General features: G+C 56.7%; 1 protein-coding gene across 1 annotated transcript in view; it reads left to right on the top strand.

The window, feature by feature from the left end:
• Positions 1-16,052, top strand: part of Kif13b (kinesin family member 13B) — a 139,616-nt gene extending 123,564 nt beyond the window's left edge. The window contains exons 38-40 of the mRNA XM_042699859.1: positions 7,170-7,232; positions 11,637-12,162; positions 15,238-16,052. Of these exons, the coding sequence (XP_042555793.1) occupies positions 7,170-7,232; positions 11,637-12,162; positions 15,238-15,494 (846 nt within the window). The 3' untranslated portion in view covers positions 15,495-16,052. The remainder of the gene's footprint in view (positions 1-7,169; positions 7,233-11,636; positions 12,163-15,237) is intronic.

The following is a 16,052-nucleotide window of genomic DNA, read 5'->3' as shown; positions in this document are numbered from 1 at the left end:
TGGCCTGGAACTCTAATCCCTTCCAAGGATGCCAGTGTTACCACACCCCACTCATTCATACTTTCTAAGTATAGCAAAATACAAGCCAAAGCTCGCCTTAGTGACCATGGTCTTTAGTTCCAATAGTAGAACTAAAGCATTTCAGTTGTGCATTGTATCCTCTGTGGAAGGTCCGAGGCTGTCTCTGTCTTCGTTTCCCGGATAGTGTGTCATTCTTCTCAGTGGCCTTTTCTGGGCAGTTTCTTCCAGCATGTTTTTGGGGTCCAAATACCCTCCATGTTTCCTTCCTACCAAGAGACTGGGAGATAAAGTGATCCCATTCTCTTAGCCTCCTGTCAGTTGTCTAGCGGGCCTAGGCCAGTGTGAACCCCATGACCACTGCTGGGCAGCCCCGCTGGCTGCCTGGCTTTGCCTTCACTCTGTGCAAGCATTTAATGGGATGCCGCTTAGAAGCAGCTAAGAGAGACTAGCACAGACACACCCTGAGGCTCCCTCTGCGTTTTGATCCTGTCTCTGCAGCCAGGGCACACACAGACGATTACTAAATAAGCACAATCAATTTAGATGTTTAGAACAACATTAAAGGTAGAATCGGGAGAAAGACAAATTGGTGTATTTGCCTAAAAGGAATCTGTATCAAGTCTAGAGTGTAGGAACTGTTGTCAGTGCTCTGGGGCCACGTGAGATGCTGACAGTGAATAGATGGCAGCGGCCCTCGGGGTTCATGATGTGAAACAGCCCTACAATCAAAACACAAACCAACTGGTTTGGAAGCGCACGAGAGAGCGCCTCGAAACCCACGGGCCTGGGCGGCGACATGCCCCTCCATCTCCCCTTCCCCGGCCTTCCCCTTCACCATCAAAAGCCATGCTCACTCATGAAAGAAGTTAAAATAACTTCCTTTGTGTGTGTCTCAGTCTCTTTCCCGCCTGGGTTCTGTGTGGTGCCATCAGACAGCACCTAGAGGACTGCACTACTGTTCTGGAAACCAGTGACTTAAGTGGGGGTGATTTCAGAGACGTGCTTCCTGAGGAAGGTTGGAGTCCACGTCTACAGTTTGGGCTTCCACAGAGGATGGGTTCCAGGGGCGCAGTGCGGAGTTGGAGACCGGGACGGGAAGGAGCAGAGGCTGAGAGCGTGGAGTGCGAGCCATGGCGGAGGGACAGCGTGGGCTCCTCTCGCCTCTGGTGTTGAGAAGCAGGACATTTGGGGAATGTGACCAGCCCAGGGATGCGCTTAGTGGAGGTGGGTCCTCCCCACCAGCCCCCCTCACATTTCCATTGGCAGACGGTGGAGGAGAGGAAGCAGAAGTTGTGAGCTGAGGGAGTGATTATTATCAGAGGCACTTGTAATCAGAGTGTCCTTGACATTTTCTGAAGGAATGCTCAGTTCCTGCCCTCCCTTGAGGGTCACACTGCTGGAAAGGTGAGCCACGGTGAGCCTGGTCTTGGGGACTGCTGGCATCTCAGGCCCACGGCTGCTGTTCCTCCGGCCTAGGTTGTGTATGGGAGGATTGGAAAGGATCCTCGACCTCCTCTTGTAAGCTGGAAGTTAACACTTTCTTCTTTGAGAAACAACGACTGTCATAACTTACAAAGTCTTGGTTCAAGCATATTCATAAAGACTTTACATTTCTCGTTTTTTATGAGATTAGTTCTTTTGTAATCAATTCCTGTCTGAGTTCCAGAAATGCAAAGACACTGCACAGAAAGAGGTGGCAGCTGACAAAATTGCTGTCTTTGACCTTCTGATGCAAGTTTAGAAACGAATCTGGAAAATAATGAACTGCAATTAATGAAATCTGCACTCATATTCAAGTGTGTTTCTCAGACAGCACAAAAAAAATAATTGAAAGAACTTCCTGCGCTCTAATTAGTTAGATTGAATTAATTGGCATGCTAGGTTTTTTTTTTCCCTCTATCTGGAAGCCTGTGCTCAGATGAAGCTCTTTATGTGCTTAAGTCTGGGCTTCCAAGTGGTATCATTGATTAACCTGGGGAATTAAAGTTAATGGTCAGGTTGAATTTCTACCATCAAAAGCCTGTTTCAGTTTCTGTGTGTGTCTGCACCGGGGTAGGTGGCCCTGTCCACTACAGGGCACCCTTCTGCTGCAGCGGGCCTCAGGGGGGCCGGCAGAGCCTCCGCGTGGCAGAGTCAGCACAGTTGGGAAGATGCTCCTGTGCCGGCCATCTTTCCTTATGTGACTTTCTTCTAGGAAGTGCGGGAACACCATAATCTGTGTTCTTCCCAGTACCCTGTCTGGTCTTCCTTGGTGAAATGAGCTGTGTAAATGCATGCCTTCCTCTTGAATAAGAGTGCAGCACCTTACCTAGCTAAAATGAGGCAGGTGTTTGAGCCTACCATCTTCCCTAATCATTCAGGTTATTTAAGAGAGAATGCAGGTGGGCATTTCCCCTGGGATTTCATGTTGCCAGTACTAACTGGCTAACTGAGAATGTGAGATGTTACATTCCTTTGTTAGGAATTAATAGAGAAGTCTGAGCAGGCCTGTGCAGTAAGCCTTTGCTTTCTTGATTAAAAAAAAAAAAAGGCTGGGTAAGCTTCCTGTTTTAAACACTTTTCTTTATCACTTAAGTGTCTATCAGCAATTTGTACATCTGGTAGCTAATCTGCTTAGCAACCTGGCTGCTTAGTAGGAAGGAAATAGTTTTGTATAGATACTTTCTTCCTTTAAAAAAAACTTAATTTTATTGCTAAGGTGATATAGAGAGGGATTACAGTTATATGTCGAACTTGTTACCCCCTCTTTGAATCAGGAAAAACAACCTGAGTGAAAGGAGGATTTGGGTTAGGGTAGTGTTCATATCTATAATCTCAGTTACTTGGGATGCAAAGATCTGGAAGACTGTGGTTGAAGGCCAGCTTGGGTAAAAAATAAGGAAAACCCCATCTCAACCAGTAAGTCAGATGTTGAGGGAGGAGCATGTTAACCAGCCCCTGAGAAGAACAGGAGACCAACCTGAAAAAGAAGAGAGAAAGGACTTGGGGGAGTGGTACAAGTGATAGAATCTTTGCCTACTCAGAGTGAGGCCCTGAGTTCAAACTTCAGTACCACAGGAAAAGAAAATTAAATTTGGACTTCAGTTCCTTTAATAACGAATTTTCAGCTCTTGCCACTGTTGGGAGACTTAACCTTACTAGGTTTCCAAAAATATTATTTTGCTGTCTAGCTTTGCCCTATACTCAGAGATACCAAGTTGGCAAACGTAGCAGCCAATCTGAAAAACGATGAATTGCATCAGCGATTGACTCTAGCACTCAGACGCCCGCTGTGCGGCAGAGGGTGGGCGTGGCTGCTGTGGCTGGTCACCTCTTGGAGTGGGCAGTGTGCACTCTCCACTCCAGAGACAGGATTGCTCTCTTGTTTGGGGATGGGCAGGATGGGCAATCTTAGTCAGAACCAACAGAGAGGATATTAAGCTAGTGAGTCTGAGTGTGCCCTAGTAAAACTTGGTTTATACTGCAGAATTTGAATTTTACTGTTTTCACGTGTCATAGGTCCTTTGGATTTGTTTCCAATATTATGAATGTAAACTCTGTTTCTAAGCTCACGGGGGGTGCAGGGCCTGGGCAGGCCGGGATCCACTGCGCACATTACACCACGCTGGGTCTGGCGGGCCTTTCCTCAGCCACGTCCCTGATCCGCCACCCCCTGCTCTTTTCCCTTCCAGGCGATAATCATAACCTTTAAAAACAAAACAAAACAACATTTCTATTGATTAGGTTATTGCTGAGTCTTGAGCTTCTGGTAATTATATATGATGGATGGAAATCCATCTTGTGCTACTTTTATCAGAACATTTGAAAATTAACAAGTGTTTTGTTGCACGCACTGCATCTTGCTTTTATTGTTTAAGTTGTTCACACTTGGCATCAAGAAAATGAGAGCCTAGTTCTTGTCACAAAATTAATGTTCTAGGCTCGGTGGTCGTGGATAGTGCCCTGGCCCTGGCCATCGGGAGGCTGGGCTCTGGAGCATGGCACTTCGGGCGTTCAGGGCTGAGGCCTGTCAGCCAGCTATGTGGGAAACCGCGACAGGGACAATTTCCATTCCAGGACAGCTCGGGCAAAAGTCTGTGCGATGCCATCTCAGTGGAAAATTCTAGTCCTTTCCCCAGCACTCTTGCGCTATGTGAAGCCACATGTCTTTCATCCTGGATGCCTAAAGTGGATCATGGTCCTTGTGTGCATCTGGGCAAGAAGGGAGAGCCTGTCTCAAAATTAACCAAGCAACAAAGGGCCAGAGCATGGCTCAGCATTGGTGTGCCTGCCTAGCCTCTGAGATTCCCTGAGTTCAAACCTCATCATAATTACAATCATTTTCTGTACTTGGATTTAAATCATTAGTTTGTATTTTAAGATTATATTAATTTAGACATCATTAAAATGACATTGAAGAGTTTATTTTGGTTTTGTTTTTCGATCATGGGCTTTGAACCTAAGGCCTAGGGCACATTCAGCTTGCTGGCTGGCATATTACCATTTGAACACACCCTCAGCCCAGAAAAGTTTATTTTAAACAAGAAAATAATGCATTAGAAAAGTTTGTGTTGCTGAGCGCTGCTAGCTCATGCCTGTAATCCTAGCTACTCAGAGGCTGAGATCTGAGGTTCATGGTTCAAAGCCAGCCTGGGCAGGAACGTCTGTGAGACTCTTATCTCCAATTCATCACAGAAAAGGCCAGAAGTGGCGCAGTGGCTCAAGTGATAGAGTGCTAACCTTGAGCAAAAGAAGCTCAGGGACAGCGCCCAGGCCCAGAGTTAAAGGCCCAGGACTGGCCACCAAAAAGCAAGCTTAATGTTGAGGAAAGTCTATTTGGTGTGGGCATCTGAACGGAGGGCTTTGCACTTGGAGGGCAGCCACAATCCTCCCAATCTCTCGAGGAGGAAAGTGATTATTGCTTCCTTTGACCAATGTCTCTTCTTCGGTTACCTGCCCTGCTAAAGCTGGGGTTCACCAACGCAGGGTTCCTGGAGGCCTGGTGGGCAGGGCCTAGAAGGCGGTGTGGGCAGGGGTGGGTCACGGTGCCCAGTGATGGGCAGGGCAGGTGTACCCTTGTGCTGCGGGGTAGGAGTTTGTTCTTGTAGGCAGGTGAGGTTCCGGAAAAGCTCCTTGCCAAGTGAGGAGATTCTCGTCCTTTCCCCAGCATTCTTGTGCTGTGTGAAAGCCATAGGTAACAAATGGTAAGTGACCGCCACACCACCTCCCTGAAACATTCCAGTTGGTTGTGCACCCACCTGCTTGTCTATGTGGTAGACGTGGAAGCCCATGGTCCTTCCCCTCTCTGTCATGAACCCACCCCAGGCTGAGCGCATTGGAGTAGAGTGGGTGAAGGCTCTGGAGACCGGTGTCTCGTGTGAAACGTTGACACTTACACTTGCACTCACTTGCCTCAGGAGATGTCTCCCTAATATTTATAGCTGCAAAACGCTTTGCATCACTTTATTAATAGTTACCAGATGTGTCACAGGATTAATGAACTTAGAATGTGAAATGTTACAAGCTCCTGAAATAGAGGCGACACCTGCACAGGGATATGGAAAAGCATTCACATGCAAACAATAGCATTTGCAGACTTGTGCTTTTCTGGGTGAAGGAGAAGTGCGCCGTGTAGGCTCCGGCGCACTTGGCAGATGGACCTGAATCCTTCTAAAGATGGCTGAGTTCATACAGCCAGTGCCATGGAAGGTCCAGGCACCCCAACCCGGCATGCATGAGTGCATGGCCATGCACTCGTGTGCGTGCACACACGCACGCACACACACGCATGCACGCGGGCACGTCCCCTTCCTAAAGCTTCATCTTGTAGAGCATCCTCATCACTGCCTCCTTAGTGGCTCGGGCTGCTCTCGATTGCCTGTGACGTCACACAGCCATGCCCAGGGCTGGATGGGGGAGGGGGGTGCAGCTCTCCTCACTAGGACTGTCTTCTCCAGGTAAAGTAGCAGATGCACAATGCCTCACACCGCCATGCTGCTTTAGCTGGCCTCAAAATACAGTTGCTCCACTCAGGAGGTATTTCGGATGGTTCCATTTGTGATTGCTTTCTCTGCAGAATCCTCTCTTTGACACTCGTGTTCTATGATTCATGAATGGTTCCTTCATTTTGGTTACTGGGTTAATACCCTCCTCTCCCCGGCACCAGTCTGCCATCTCTGGGCCTTCCTGACTCCGTGTGGGCATGGTACGAGGTGTGAGGCTCTGGACCTTTGGAGGCCTGGTGGCCCTGGCTGTGCTGGGCTTCTTCACGGAGCATCAGGACAGGACCTGGGGGGAACTCGAGTCTGTGAGCTACTGAGGTAGGAAGGCAGCTTCCCGCTTCTTCCAGACAGTCCAGTCATCTGATCTGTATCTGACCCTGTTTAAACCCAGTGACAACAAAATGAATTTTGGCTTTCTGACTTCCTATTCCCTGCTCTAGCTCCTGTGGTTTTCCCTCAGTGTTCCTTGGAGGATGTGTCCGGGGACGCGGCTCCATCCATCCATTCATGCTCTAGCGCCATGCTGGGAATCTCGTGACTGTGTTAACTCCGTGGACTTCCAGTATTCCAATCAGTTTGCATTGCATTCCCCTGCCAGGCTTTCTGGTTTTCATCCATCTTCTGCTTTGTTTGCTCTGGAAGCTGATGACTTCTTGCTCCCTAGTTACGTTATTCCTGGACAGCTGGGACCACCCTCACTGGCTCTGTCCTGTAGCACAGCCGCCAGCCTCCTTCCCTCCCTCTCCCGGGAAGCCACGTTGCCTTGACTGCATCTCAGCTGCACCCAGCTGCAAGATGGCCTTTCTGCTTCCTTTCTGGATCTTCCTCATCTCTTCTTCCTGATCCTTCCTGTCCCCACTCCTCCTCCAGGCAGGCGTCTGTCCTTGCACCCAGTAGAGCTCTTGGTCAGTGTATCTGTGATGGGCGCACTCCACGTGCATCAGTGATGTGTGCAGCTCTCCCTGGCCGGGAGCGAGCCCTGCTGGGTTCCTTGCTCAGTGTGTGGTGTGGAGCCCTGGCACCTGCCGTCTGACTGGCAGGGGTGGGTTGGAGTTCTCGAGAGTTGGGAACGTGGTGGCATCCTGCCCATGCTTGTCTGCCTAGTATAAACCTGCGTGGATGTCTCCATGCTCCCTGGGTCCCTCACCTGGCCACTTGTCTCCTCAGCCCATGCCGCGAGTCCTGGTGCAGTCTGCCTCCCCAGATCCCCGGGCCACCAGGATGGACGAGGTGAGTCACGGGGGGGGGGGGGTGCCCCAGCCTCTGCGGTGGCCCTAGCCCTGGCTCTTTCACCTGCACTTCTGTCCCTCCCTGCTCCCAAGCTGCTAATGAACTGCAATGTAGGTCACTGTCTTCCTCCTGTACATTCTCCTTGTTACACTTGCCTATTTTCAACCTGTTAATCATATGATTGCTAACCTTTGAGGTGCTTGACTGCTAATGTAGTCTGCGCTTTAGTAGCCCACTGCTAGGCAGAGGGGAGTTCTATAAACAGAACAATCTCCTTCTTCTAAGTGTTTGCTTAATTCTCAGTTTTACATTTCATTCTGATTCATGATATCAGCGTGAAAAGACTAATGCTAAGCTGGGAGAAAATAGTCTCTTATGATCCCCCGCCGATCAAAAGGCACTTCTCGTCTTATGAATAGCAAATCTGTTTGCTCCCACTGCGCCTCCATTCTCTTAGGCGATGCTGTATCTTCATAGGGAAATTTTATTTATTAAAACGTAACAACAAAAAGCCTCAGTAATGTGAAAGAACATCACACCTATAGGCATTCCCTCCTTTCTAGAGCGTCCTTTCGCTCTGGTGTCCTCGCGGCGTCCTTGTGGTCCGGGCTGGGCGTCGTCTTCCCCAGGAGCTCATCTGTCATTCTGCAGAGACTGCTTGGGCATCCAGCAGGTCTTCCTGAGGCCCTGTAAACTCGGTGACCTCCTCAGCTCTGGACTTTCCTGGAAGTCTCTCTCCTCTCTCCTCTCATTTGAGCTCAGGGCTTTTTGCTTTCTAGGTGTGTCTGTGGCCTGAGACACTCTAACCCTAGAATGGCCTTTTTTAATGACAAGGCCAAAATTCACTGATGCCAGCCAGGTTTCCACTGCCCTGTCAACTCCAGCTCAGGCCTGTTGGTAGTGGCTGAGGCTGCGGCAGCCCAGGCTTCTGCCATCTGTGGTCTCCTCACTGTACAGCAGAGCCTTAGCCCATCCTGCCTGCTTCCACCAGTGACTCTAGGGAAGACACTAGCACCATAAAGCCAGAGCTCCAGCCTCTTCCTTTCCTGACTCTGAGCAGCCAAGGGCAGAAGAGGAGAAAAGGTCAGGGCCATAGTTGCTTCCCAGTCTTTCTTTGTGTGTGCTTCCCCTCATGGTCAGTTACTCTAAAAACTAAGATAGGAAAGAACAAATAAAACAGGTTCAAGTGGCTAAAGAAAAATGATTGAAGGGTTGCCTAATCTCTTATTTATGCTGTTGACAGTTATTGATCTATTGGATTGAATAAATTTTGCCTCCCAAACATCCATCACAAAAATGGGCTGTTAATCTCAAGAGGTGCCGTTACTTTCATCCCCTGAAAGTTGCCTTGTGGGGGATAGAGGCCTCTGGAAACAGGAATATAAATGACAGTTCCCGGGAAAAACACATGATTTATCAAACCACTGAGTTAAGCCAAGTAACTGTAAGAGACTTATAGATCTCAGCTGTTTCCCAGTTGAAATAAATCCTGTATTTCAAATGGAAAATGACCATTCCTGGAATATAAATAATTTTTCTGTAAATATTGGGAAACACTTCTTTTCATGAGCAGCCCCTTTACCTCCTGCCTAATCTCCCATTCCCCGTCCCTCTCCTAGCCCACAGCAAGGGCCTGCCCCTGCCTGTGCACACCTCCACATGTGCACCCCTCCCCTCCCCCTGCCTGTGCACACCTCCACATGTGCACCCCTCCCCTCCCCCTGCCTGTGCACACCTCCACACGTGCACCCCTCCCCTCCCCTGCCTGTGCACACCTCCACACATGCTCCCCTCCCCTCCCCCTGCCTGTGCACACCTCCACACGTGCTCCCCTCCCCCTGCCTGTGCACACCTCCACACATGCTCCCCTCCCCCTGCCTGTGCACACCTCCACACGTGCTCCCCTCCCCCTGCCTGTGCACACCTCCACACGTGCTCCCCTCCCCTCCCCCTGCCTGTGCACACCTCCACACGTGCTCCCCTCCCCTCCCCTGCCTGTGCACACCTCCACACGTGCTCCCCTCCCCTCCCCCTGCCTGTGCACACCTCCACACGTGCTCCCCTCCCCTCCCCCTGCCTGTGCACACCTCCGCACGTGCTCCCCTCCCCCTGCCTGTGCACACCTCCACACGTGCTCCCCTCCCCCTGCCTGTGCACACCTCCACACGTGCACCCCTCCCCTCCCCTGCCTGTGCACACCTCCGCACGTGCACCCCTCCCCCTGCCTGTGCACACCTCCACACGTGCTCCCCTCCCCCTGCCTGTGCACACCTCCACACGTGCTCCCCTCCCCTCCCCTGCCTGTGCACACCTCCACATGTGCTCCCCTCCCCCTGCCTGTGCACACCTCCACACGTGCTCCCCTCCCTCCCCTGCCTGTGCACACCTCCACACGTGCTCCCCTCCCCCTGCCTGTGCACACCTCTACATGTGCACCCCTCCCCTCCCCTGCCTGTGCACACCTCCACACGTGCTCCCCTCCCCTGCCTGTGCACACCTCCACACGTGCTCCCCTGCCCCTCCCCCTGCCTGTGTACACCTCCACACGTGCTCCCCTCCCCTCCCCCTGCCTGTGCACACCTCCACACGTGCTCCCCTCCCCTGCCTGTGCACACCTCCACACGTGCTCCCCTCCCCCTGCCTGTGCACACCTCCACACGTGCTCCCCCTCCCCTCCCCCTACCTGTGCACACCTCCACATGTGGTCCCCTCCCCTCCCCTTCCTGTGCACACCTCCACACGTGCTCCCCTCCCCTCCCCTGCCTGTGCACACCTCCACACGTGCTCCCCTCCCCTCCCCCTGCCTGTGCACACCTCCACACTTGCTCCCCTCCCCTGCCTGTGCACACCTCCACACGTGCTCCCCCTCCCCTCCCCCTGTGCACACCTCCACACGTGCACCCCTCCCCTGCCTGTGCACACCTCCACACGTGCTCCCCTGCCTGTGCACACCTCCACACGTGCTCCCCTCCCCCTCCCCCTGCCTGTGCACACCTCCACACGTGCTCCCCTCCCCTCCCCCTGCCTGTGCACACCTCCACACGTGCTCCCCTCCCCTCCCCTGCCTGTGCACACCCCCACACATGCTCCCCTCCCCTCCCCTGCCTGTGCACACCTCCACACGTGCTCCCCTCCCCTCCCCCTGCCTGTGCACACCTCCACACTTGCTCCCCTCCCCCTGCCTGTGCACACCTCCACACGTGCTCCCCTCCCCTCCCCTGCCTGTGCACACCTCCACATGTGCTCCCCTCCCCTCCCCTGCCTGTGCACACCTCCACACGTGCACCCCTCCCCTCCCCCTGCCTGTGCACACCTCCACACGTGCTCCCCTCCCTCCCCTGCCTGTGCACACCTCCACACGTGCTCCCCTCCCCCTCCCCTGCCTGTGCACACCTCCACACGTGCTCCCCTCCCCTGCCTGTGCACACCTCCACACGTGCTCCCCTCCCCCTCCCCCTACCTGTGCACACCTCCACACGTGCTCCCCTCCCCCTCCCCTGCCTGTGCACACCTCCACACGTGCTCCCCTCCCCTGCCTGTGCACACCTCCACACGTGCTCCCCTCCCCCTCCCCCTACCTGTGCACACCTCCACATGTGGTCCCCTCCCCTCCCCTGCCTGTGCACACCTCCACACGTGCACCCCTCCCCTCCCCCTGCCTGTGCACACCTCCACACATGCTCCCCCTCCCCTCCCCTGCCTGTGCACACCTCCACACACGCCCCCCCCTCTGTGGCCATCCCCTTGGAGAGCTTGGCCTCACCTGTCTGTCCTCTGCCCGGCCATGCGGGCTTCCTGACTGCCGTGTCCCAGACCAGGGGTGCCCAGCCCTGACCCGGCCTCCGGAAGGACGGTCATGGCAGTGACCGGCCCTGACTCAGCCCGGGCTCCAGCTCGCGCTGCCGGCCTTCTAGGACGCTCAGAGCCCTTGCTGGAGCAGCGCTCCCTAGGCCCGGGATCCTCTCCGCCTCCCCGCGGGACGGGGCCTCCGTGCCGCCCGCCCGGGCCTGGCCTCCGTGCCGCCCCGGCCTGGCCTGGCCTCCGTGCCGCCCGCCCCGGCCTGGCCTCCGTGCCGCCCGCCCGGGCCCGCCCCGGCCTGGCCTCCGTGCCGCCCGCCCGGGCCCGCCCCGGCCTGGCCTCCGTGCCGCCCGCCCCGGCCTGGCCTCCGTGCCGCCCGCCCGGGCCCGCCCCGGCCTGGCCTCCGTGCGCCCGCGGGCCTCCCGGGACGGGGCGGGAAGCGGGCGGGCCCGCGCGCGTGTGTCGTTCAGGGGTGGACCGGCTGCCGGCAGGGCCTCCTGTCAGCAGCTCCCGGGCGGGCCCGGAGCCCGGCTGTCATCCTGGCCCCAGACCGCAAGTCCGGCCGCCATTGTCATCCGCGCTTTCCTTCCTTCCTTCCCGCCCTAGGCCCAGCGAGGCAGCCCGGGGCCCAGCGCGGCCGTGGAGGCCCCGGCGCCCGCCGCGCCCGCCGCCGAGGCCGCCGACGGCCCCCCCAGCCCGCTGAGCGAGGCCTCCAGCGGCTACTTCTCCCACAGCGTGTCCACCGCCACCCTGTCGGACGCGCTGGGGCCCGACGCCCCGGCCCCGGGCCCCGACGCCCCCGCCGCCGAGCCCGCCCCGCCGCCGCCCGGGCAGAGCCCCCCGGCGCCCCCCGCTTCCCCGTTCAGGATCCAGAAGGTGCGGACCTCGGAGCTGAAGTCCTTCTCCCGCATGCTGGGCGGCGGGCCCGGGGAGGCCCCGGCCCCCGAGGCGCCCGGCCTGGGGAGGCCCCAGGCGGGCTCCGACTCCGAGGAGGCCGGCGAGCTCCCCGACTGGCTCCGAGAGGGCGAGCACGTGGTCGTGGGCGCCAACAAGACGGGCACCGTGCGCTACGTCGGGCCCACCGACTTCCAGGAGGGTACCTGGGTCGGCGTGGAGCTGGACCTGCCTTCAGGTAGGAATCATCGCCACGGCCTCCCAGGTCCTGGGGCCTGAACTCGGGGCCTGGGCGCTGTCCCCAGCCTCCGGGCTCGAGGGGAGCGCCCCACCACGAGCCACAGCCCCACTGCCAGTGTTTATTGGAGACGAACCTGTACACAGACTTTCCTGCCCCTGCTGGCTTTGAACCGCCATCCTCAGATGTCAGCCTCCTGAGTAGCTGGGATGACAGGCGTGAGCCACCAGTGCCCAGCTCTCAGGAGACAGTTTCTGAATTTGGGGTGCTCTGGATTTGGGATGGCTTTAACAGCACTTTCAGGAAATCTTAGGCAGCCCGGGCCGTTTGAGCTCCAGGGCTCGAGCAAATTTCCTGTCTCTGCCTCCCAAGTAGCTAGGACTACAAGCCACATCGCTGGCCTAGCTTTCAAAAACAAACATTCCAGTTTTCTTTGTTTTCTTTTTTTTTGGTCGGTCGTGGGTCTTGAACTCTAGGCCTGGGCGCTGTCCCTCAGCTCTTCAGCTCAAGGCAAGCACTCTACCACTTGAGCCACAGCGCCACTTCCAGTTTTCTAATAGTTTATTGCAATCCTGGGGCTTGAACTCAGGGCCCGAGTGCTGTCCCTGGGCTGATTTTTCTCTAGGCTAGCTCTCTACCACTTTGAGCCACAAGTCCACTGGCTTTTTGGTGATGAATTTGCGGAAGGTTATATGTGTGGTGGCCAGTTTCCTGCGCAGAGTGGTATTGATCATTTTGAGGCGTGTTATTGGAGTGCCTTCACCATTCACCTTTCTCCCAGCCATGCGAGAGGGCCGGGACTTGCCCCAAGTCTTCCAGGTCTGTGCAGGGCCAGGCAGGGTGCTTGTGGCACGGGACGTCCGCATCCGGACACGGCACTGCAGGAGCTCGGCCTCCAAGTTGAGGCCAAAGTGCCAGCCTTCCTGCGGGGGCAGCCTGCCCACGCCTGCTAGACGGGGGAAATGGCTCGGTGGTGGGTTGGAGCTGAGCTCTTTTGGGGTGCACCATTGGGCCTGAGCCTGGCTTGTGTCACCGACCCGAGGCTGGCCAGGCCCCCCACTGGCTGCAGACAAGTTCCAAGGGTGACGGCTTTGTCCCTGCGTCACCAGACTTTGTGCTGCGCTATGAAGTCACTCTCTGCTTTTGAAAATAATTTGGCAGGGAATAGCTTGCAGTGGAAGTAGTTCTAGAAGATTAATGTAGCATAGACTGGAAAAGAAATTAAGGCCATTTCTCCTGACGTGTAAAGGGAAATTCAGAAGGCGTTTGTGTCTGCAGATGAGTGGAGGAATTAAAAGGTCTGGGCCTTGAGTCTGAGGTCTCGAGTTTGAGGCCAATCTATACTCAGAAGATTTAAAGGGAGATTAGTGAGTAATTCATCCCAACAAGACATAAAACTCAGCACACAACATGTTCTCATTTATAGTCTAGATTCCAAAGATATTTTGGTGAATGAAAGAGTCTCATTTATCTAAGTTGAACTTTTATTTTAAAGGGGTAAAATAACCAAGTAAACAAACATGCACATAAAACTTGGAGGGCAGGGCTGGGAAGGTGGCTTAGAGGTGGAGCGCTTGCCTAGCATGCATGAAGCCCTGGGTTCCAGTCCCCAGTACCACATACACAGAAAAAGCCAAAAAGCTGTGGCTCAAGGAGTAGAGTGCTAGTCTTGAGCAAAAGAAGCTCAGGGACAGTGCCTAGGCCTTGAGTTGAAGCCCCAGGACTAGCCAACCCCCTCCCCCCCCCAAAAAACCCTCTGAGTAATATGAAGCACATAAAATGTGGGGTACAAGTGTGGGTGTAGTGGTGGGGTACCTATCAAGAGCAGGGCCCTGAGTTCAAACCCAGCACTCCTGCCACCTCCCGGGGACATAATGTGCCAAGGGGATGGGGGGGGGGAACACCCCTGCATGCATGCCGTGTACGGGTGTGAACACAGTGCAGGAAGGCATGCTGGGGACCTGGATGGTTGGACAGGGCTGAATCCCGGCCACCATGCCCGTGTGAGCCCCAGGGGCTGTCTGGAGGGGGCGCCCGCAGGCTCCCGGGGCGCTGTCCTGCCAGCGAGCGTCATTCCAGGCAGAAAGCATGGGAGGGTTGGAGCCTACCACGTCTTAGAGAACAGAACACGGAGAGCGAGTGTGCAGGAAGCCTGTCCAGGGCACGTCTCAGCTCGTCAGGCTGGAGAGGACCCGGGCTGGCCCGGCGCTGGGCATGGGCATGCGGAGCTGTAGTCCAGTCAGAAGAAAGGACAGAGGGGAGGAGCGCCCATGAGAACAGGCCAGAGGAAGCTGGTAGTGGAGGCGGGCAGGCCCAGGGGCACTCGGGAGGGCCTGTGCGCCCAGGCGGACCTGAGGTGCGGACAGCCATGTGGGATGCATGGAGGGCTGGGCTGGGTCTGAACCGGGCCTGCATGGTGTGGGGCCTCCACAGCCCAGACTGCAGCTGAGAGAGAAGCGGAAGCTGGAGTGTCCAGAGAGATGGACTTGAGGGCTGCGAAAGTGGGCTTCGGCCATGCTGGAGGCCCGGGGGGTGGGGGCGCGGGGCAGAGACGTCACTGGGGCCTCTGCGCAGATGCACGGAGCACTTGTGCTTCTAGATCTTGTCCCCTGTCGCCCCGGGTGCCGGGTGGCGCTGTCTGCGCCCGCAGCGTCCCCTTCGCCTTTGCATCGGGATGGTGGCTGGCGCGGCGCGGCGTGGGCCTGGCTGCTGTCAGGAAAAGTGACTGCCAGCCGCACCCTGTCTCCGCATTTGCACGCGCAAGGCAGGAGCTGCGAGGGCACACGAGCCAGCCCCGCCCCCCGGTGGCCTGCTGTGCTCCCCCCATCTGTCACCTCCCAAATGGGGCCACCAGTCCTGGGCCTCTGGTGCGCTCACCTGCACCCGCACGGATTTGCCGCGGGGTGTGGGGGTGCCGATGGGTGTGGGGGGTGCCCATGGGTGTGGGGGTGCCGATGGGTGTGGGGGGTGCCGATGGGTGTGGGGGTGCCGATGGGTGTGGAGGGTGTCGATGGGTGTGGGGGGCAGCGCATGCGCTGCCCTCCATGACGCTGTCCTCTCCTCCCCTCCCCGCAGGAAAGCACGACGGCTCGGTCGGCGGGAAGCAGTATTTCAAGTGTAACCCGGGCTACGGGCTGCTGGTGCGGCCCAGCCGAGTCCGCAGGGCCCCGGGCGCTGGGCGCAGGCGCAGCTCCCGGCCTCCGGGCGCCCCTGAGGCCCGCCGGAGTGCCACCCTCTCGGGCTCCACCACCAACCTGGCCTCGCTGACTGCTGCCCTGGCCAAGGTGGACAGGCCCAAGAACCCTGAAAACCGCAAGTCCTGGGCCAGCTGAGCCGCACGTCCAGCTGGTGCCACTGCCAGAGAGCCGGGCCCTCCAGCCGCAGGGCGCCCGGGCCCACCCGGAGCGAGGCCAGGAAGGCCTTTGGCCCACCGCCCGGCCGGTCACCGCTCGCGCCCGTCCTCCCCGGGTCCCTGGAAACTAACTTTCTTCTACGGTGGCGGCCCAGGCCCATGCAGGGCTGCGTCGGGGAGGGGCCGGAAGTTCCTGGAGGGGGAACAGGTCGGGACCGGACCGGAGACCGGCGGGGACCGGCCCCGCTGCCCCCGGGCGCCGCGGGCCGCCGCGCGCAGGCCCGGCCTTCTGCCTGCGCCGCGGACCTCGCTGCCTCCTTTAAACGCTTCCTCTAACGCGTGCCTTCTAACCAGCCGGCCGCCCTGCGCCGGGCCTGGCGTGGCCCTGGCCTCCCCAGCGGCCCTGGCTCCATCTTTCTGCCATTTTCCCTGACCAGGGTGCTTGGAATATATTTATTTCTATTTATTTTTCAAAAGCTGATGCCACTTGCGACCACAATCGTCCCCGCCCTGCGCGGGGTGTCTGGGCCTGCCACGC

Source organism: Dipodomys spectabilis, unplaced genomic scaffold, assembly GCF_019054845.1.
Source record: "Dipodomys spectabilis isolate Male_0828 unplaced genomic scaffold, ASM1905484v1 ptg000263l, whole genome shotgun sequence".
Taxonomy (NCBI): domain Eukaryota; kingdom Metazoa; phylum Chordata; class Mammalia; order Rodentia; family Heteromyidae; genus Dipodomys; species Dipodomys spectabilis.
The sequence above is the reverse complement of the archived record's forward strand: the minus strand, read 5'-3'. Positions and strand labels throughout refer to the sequence as shown.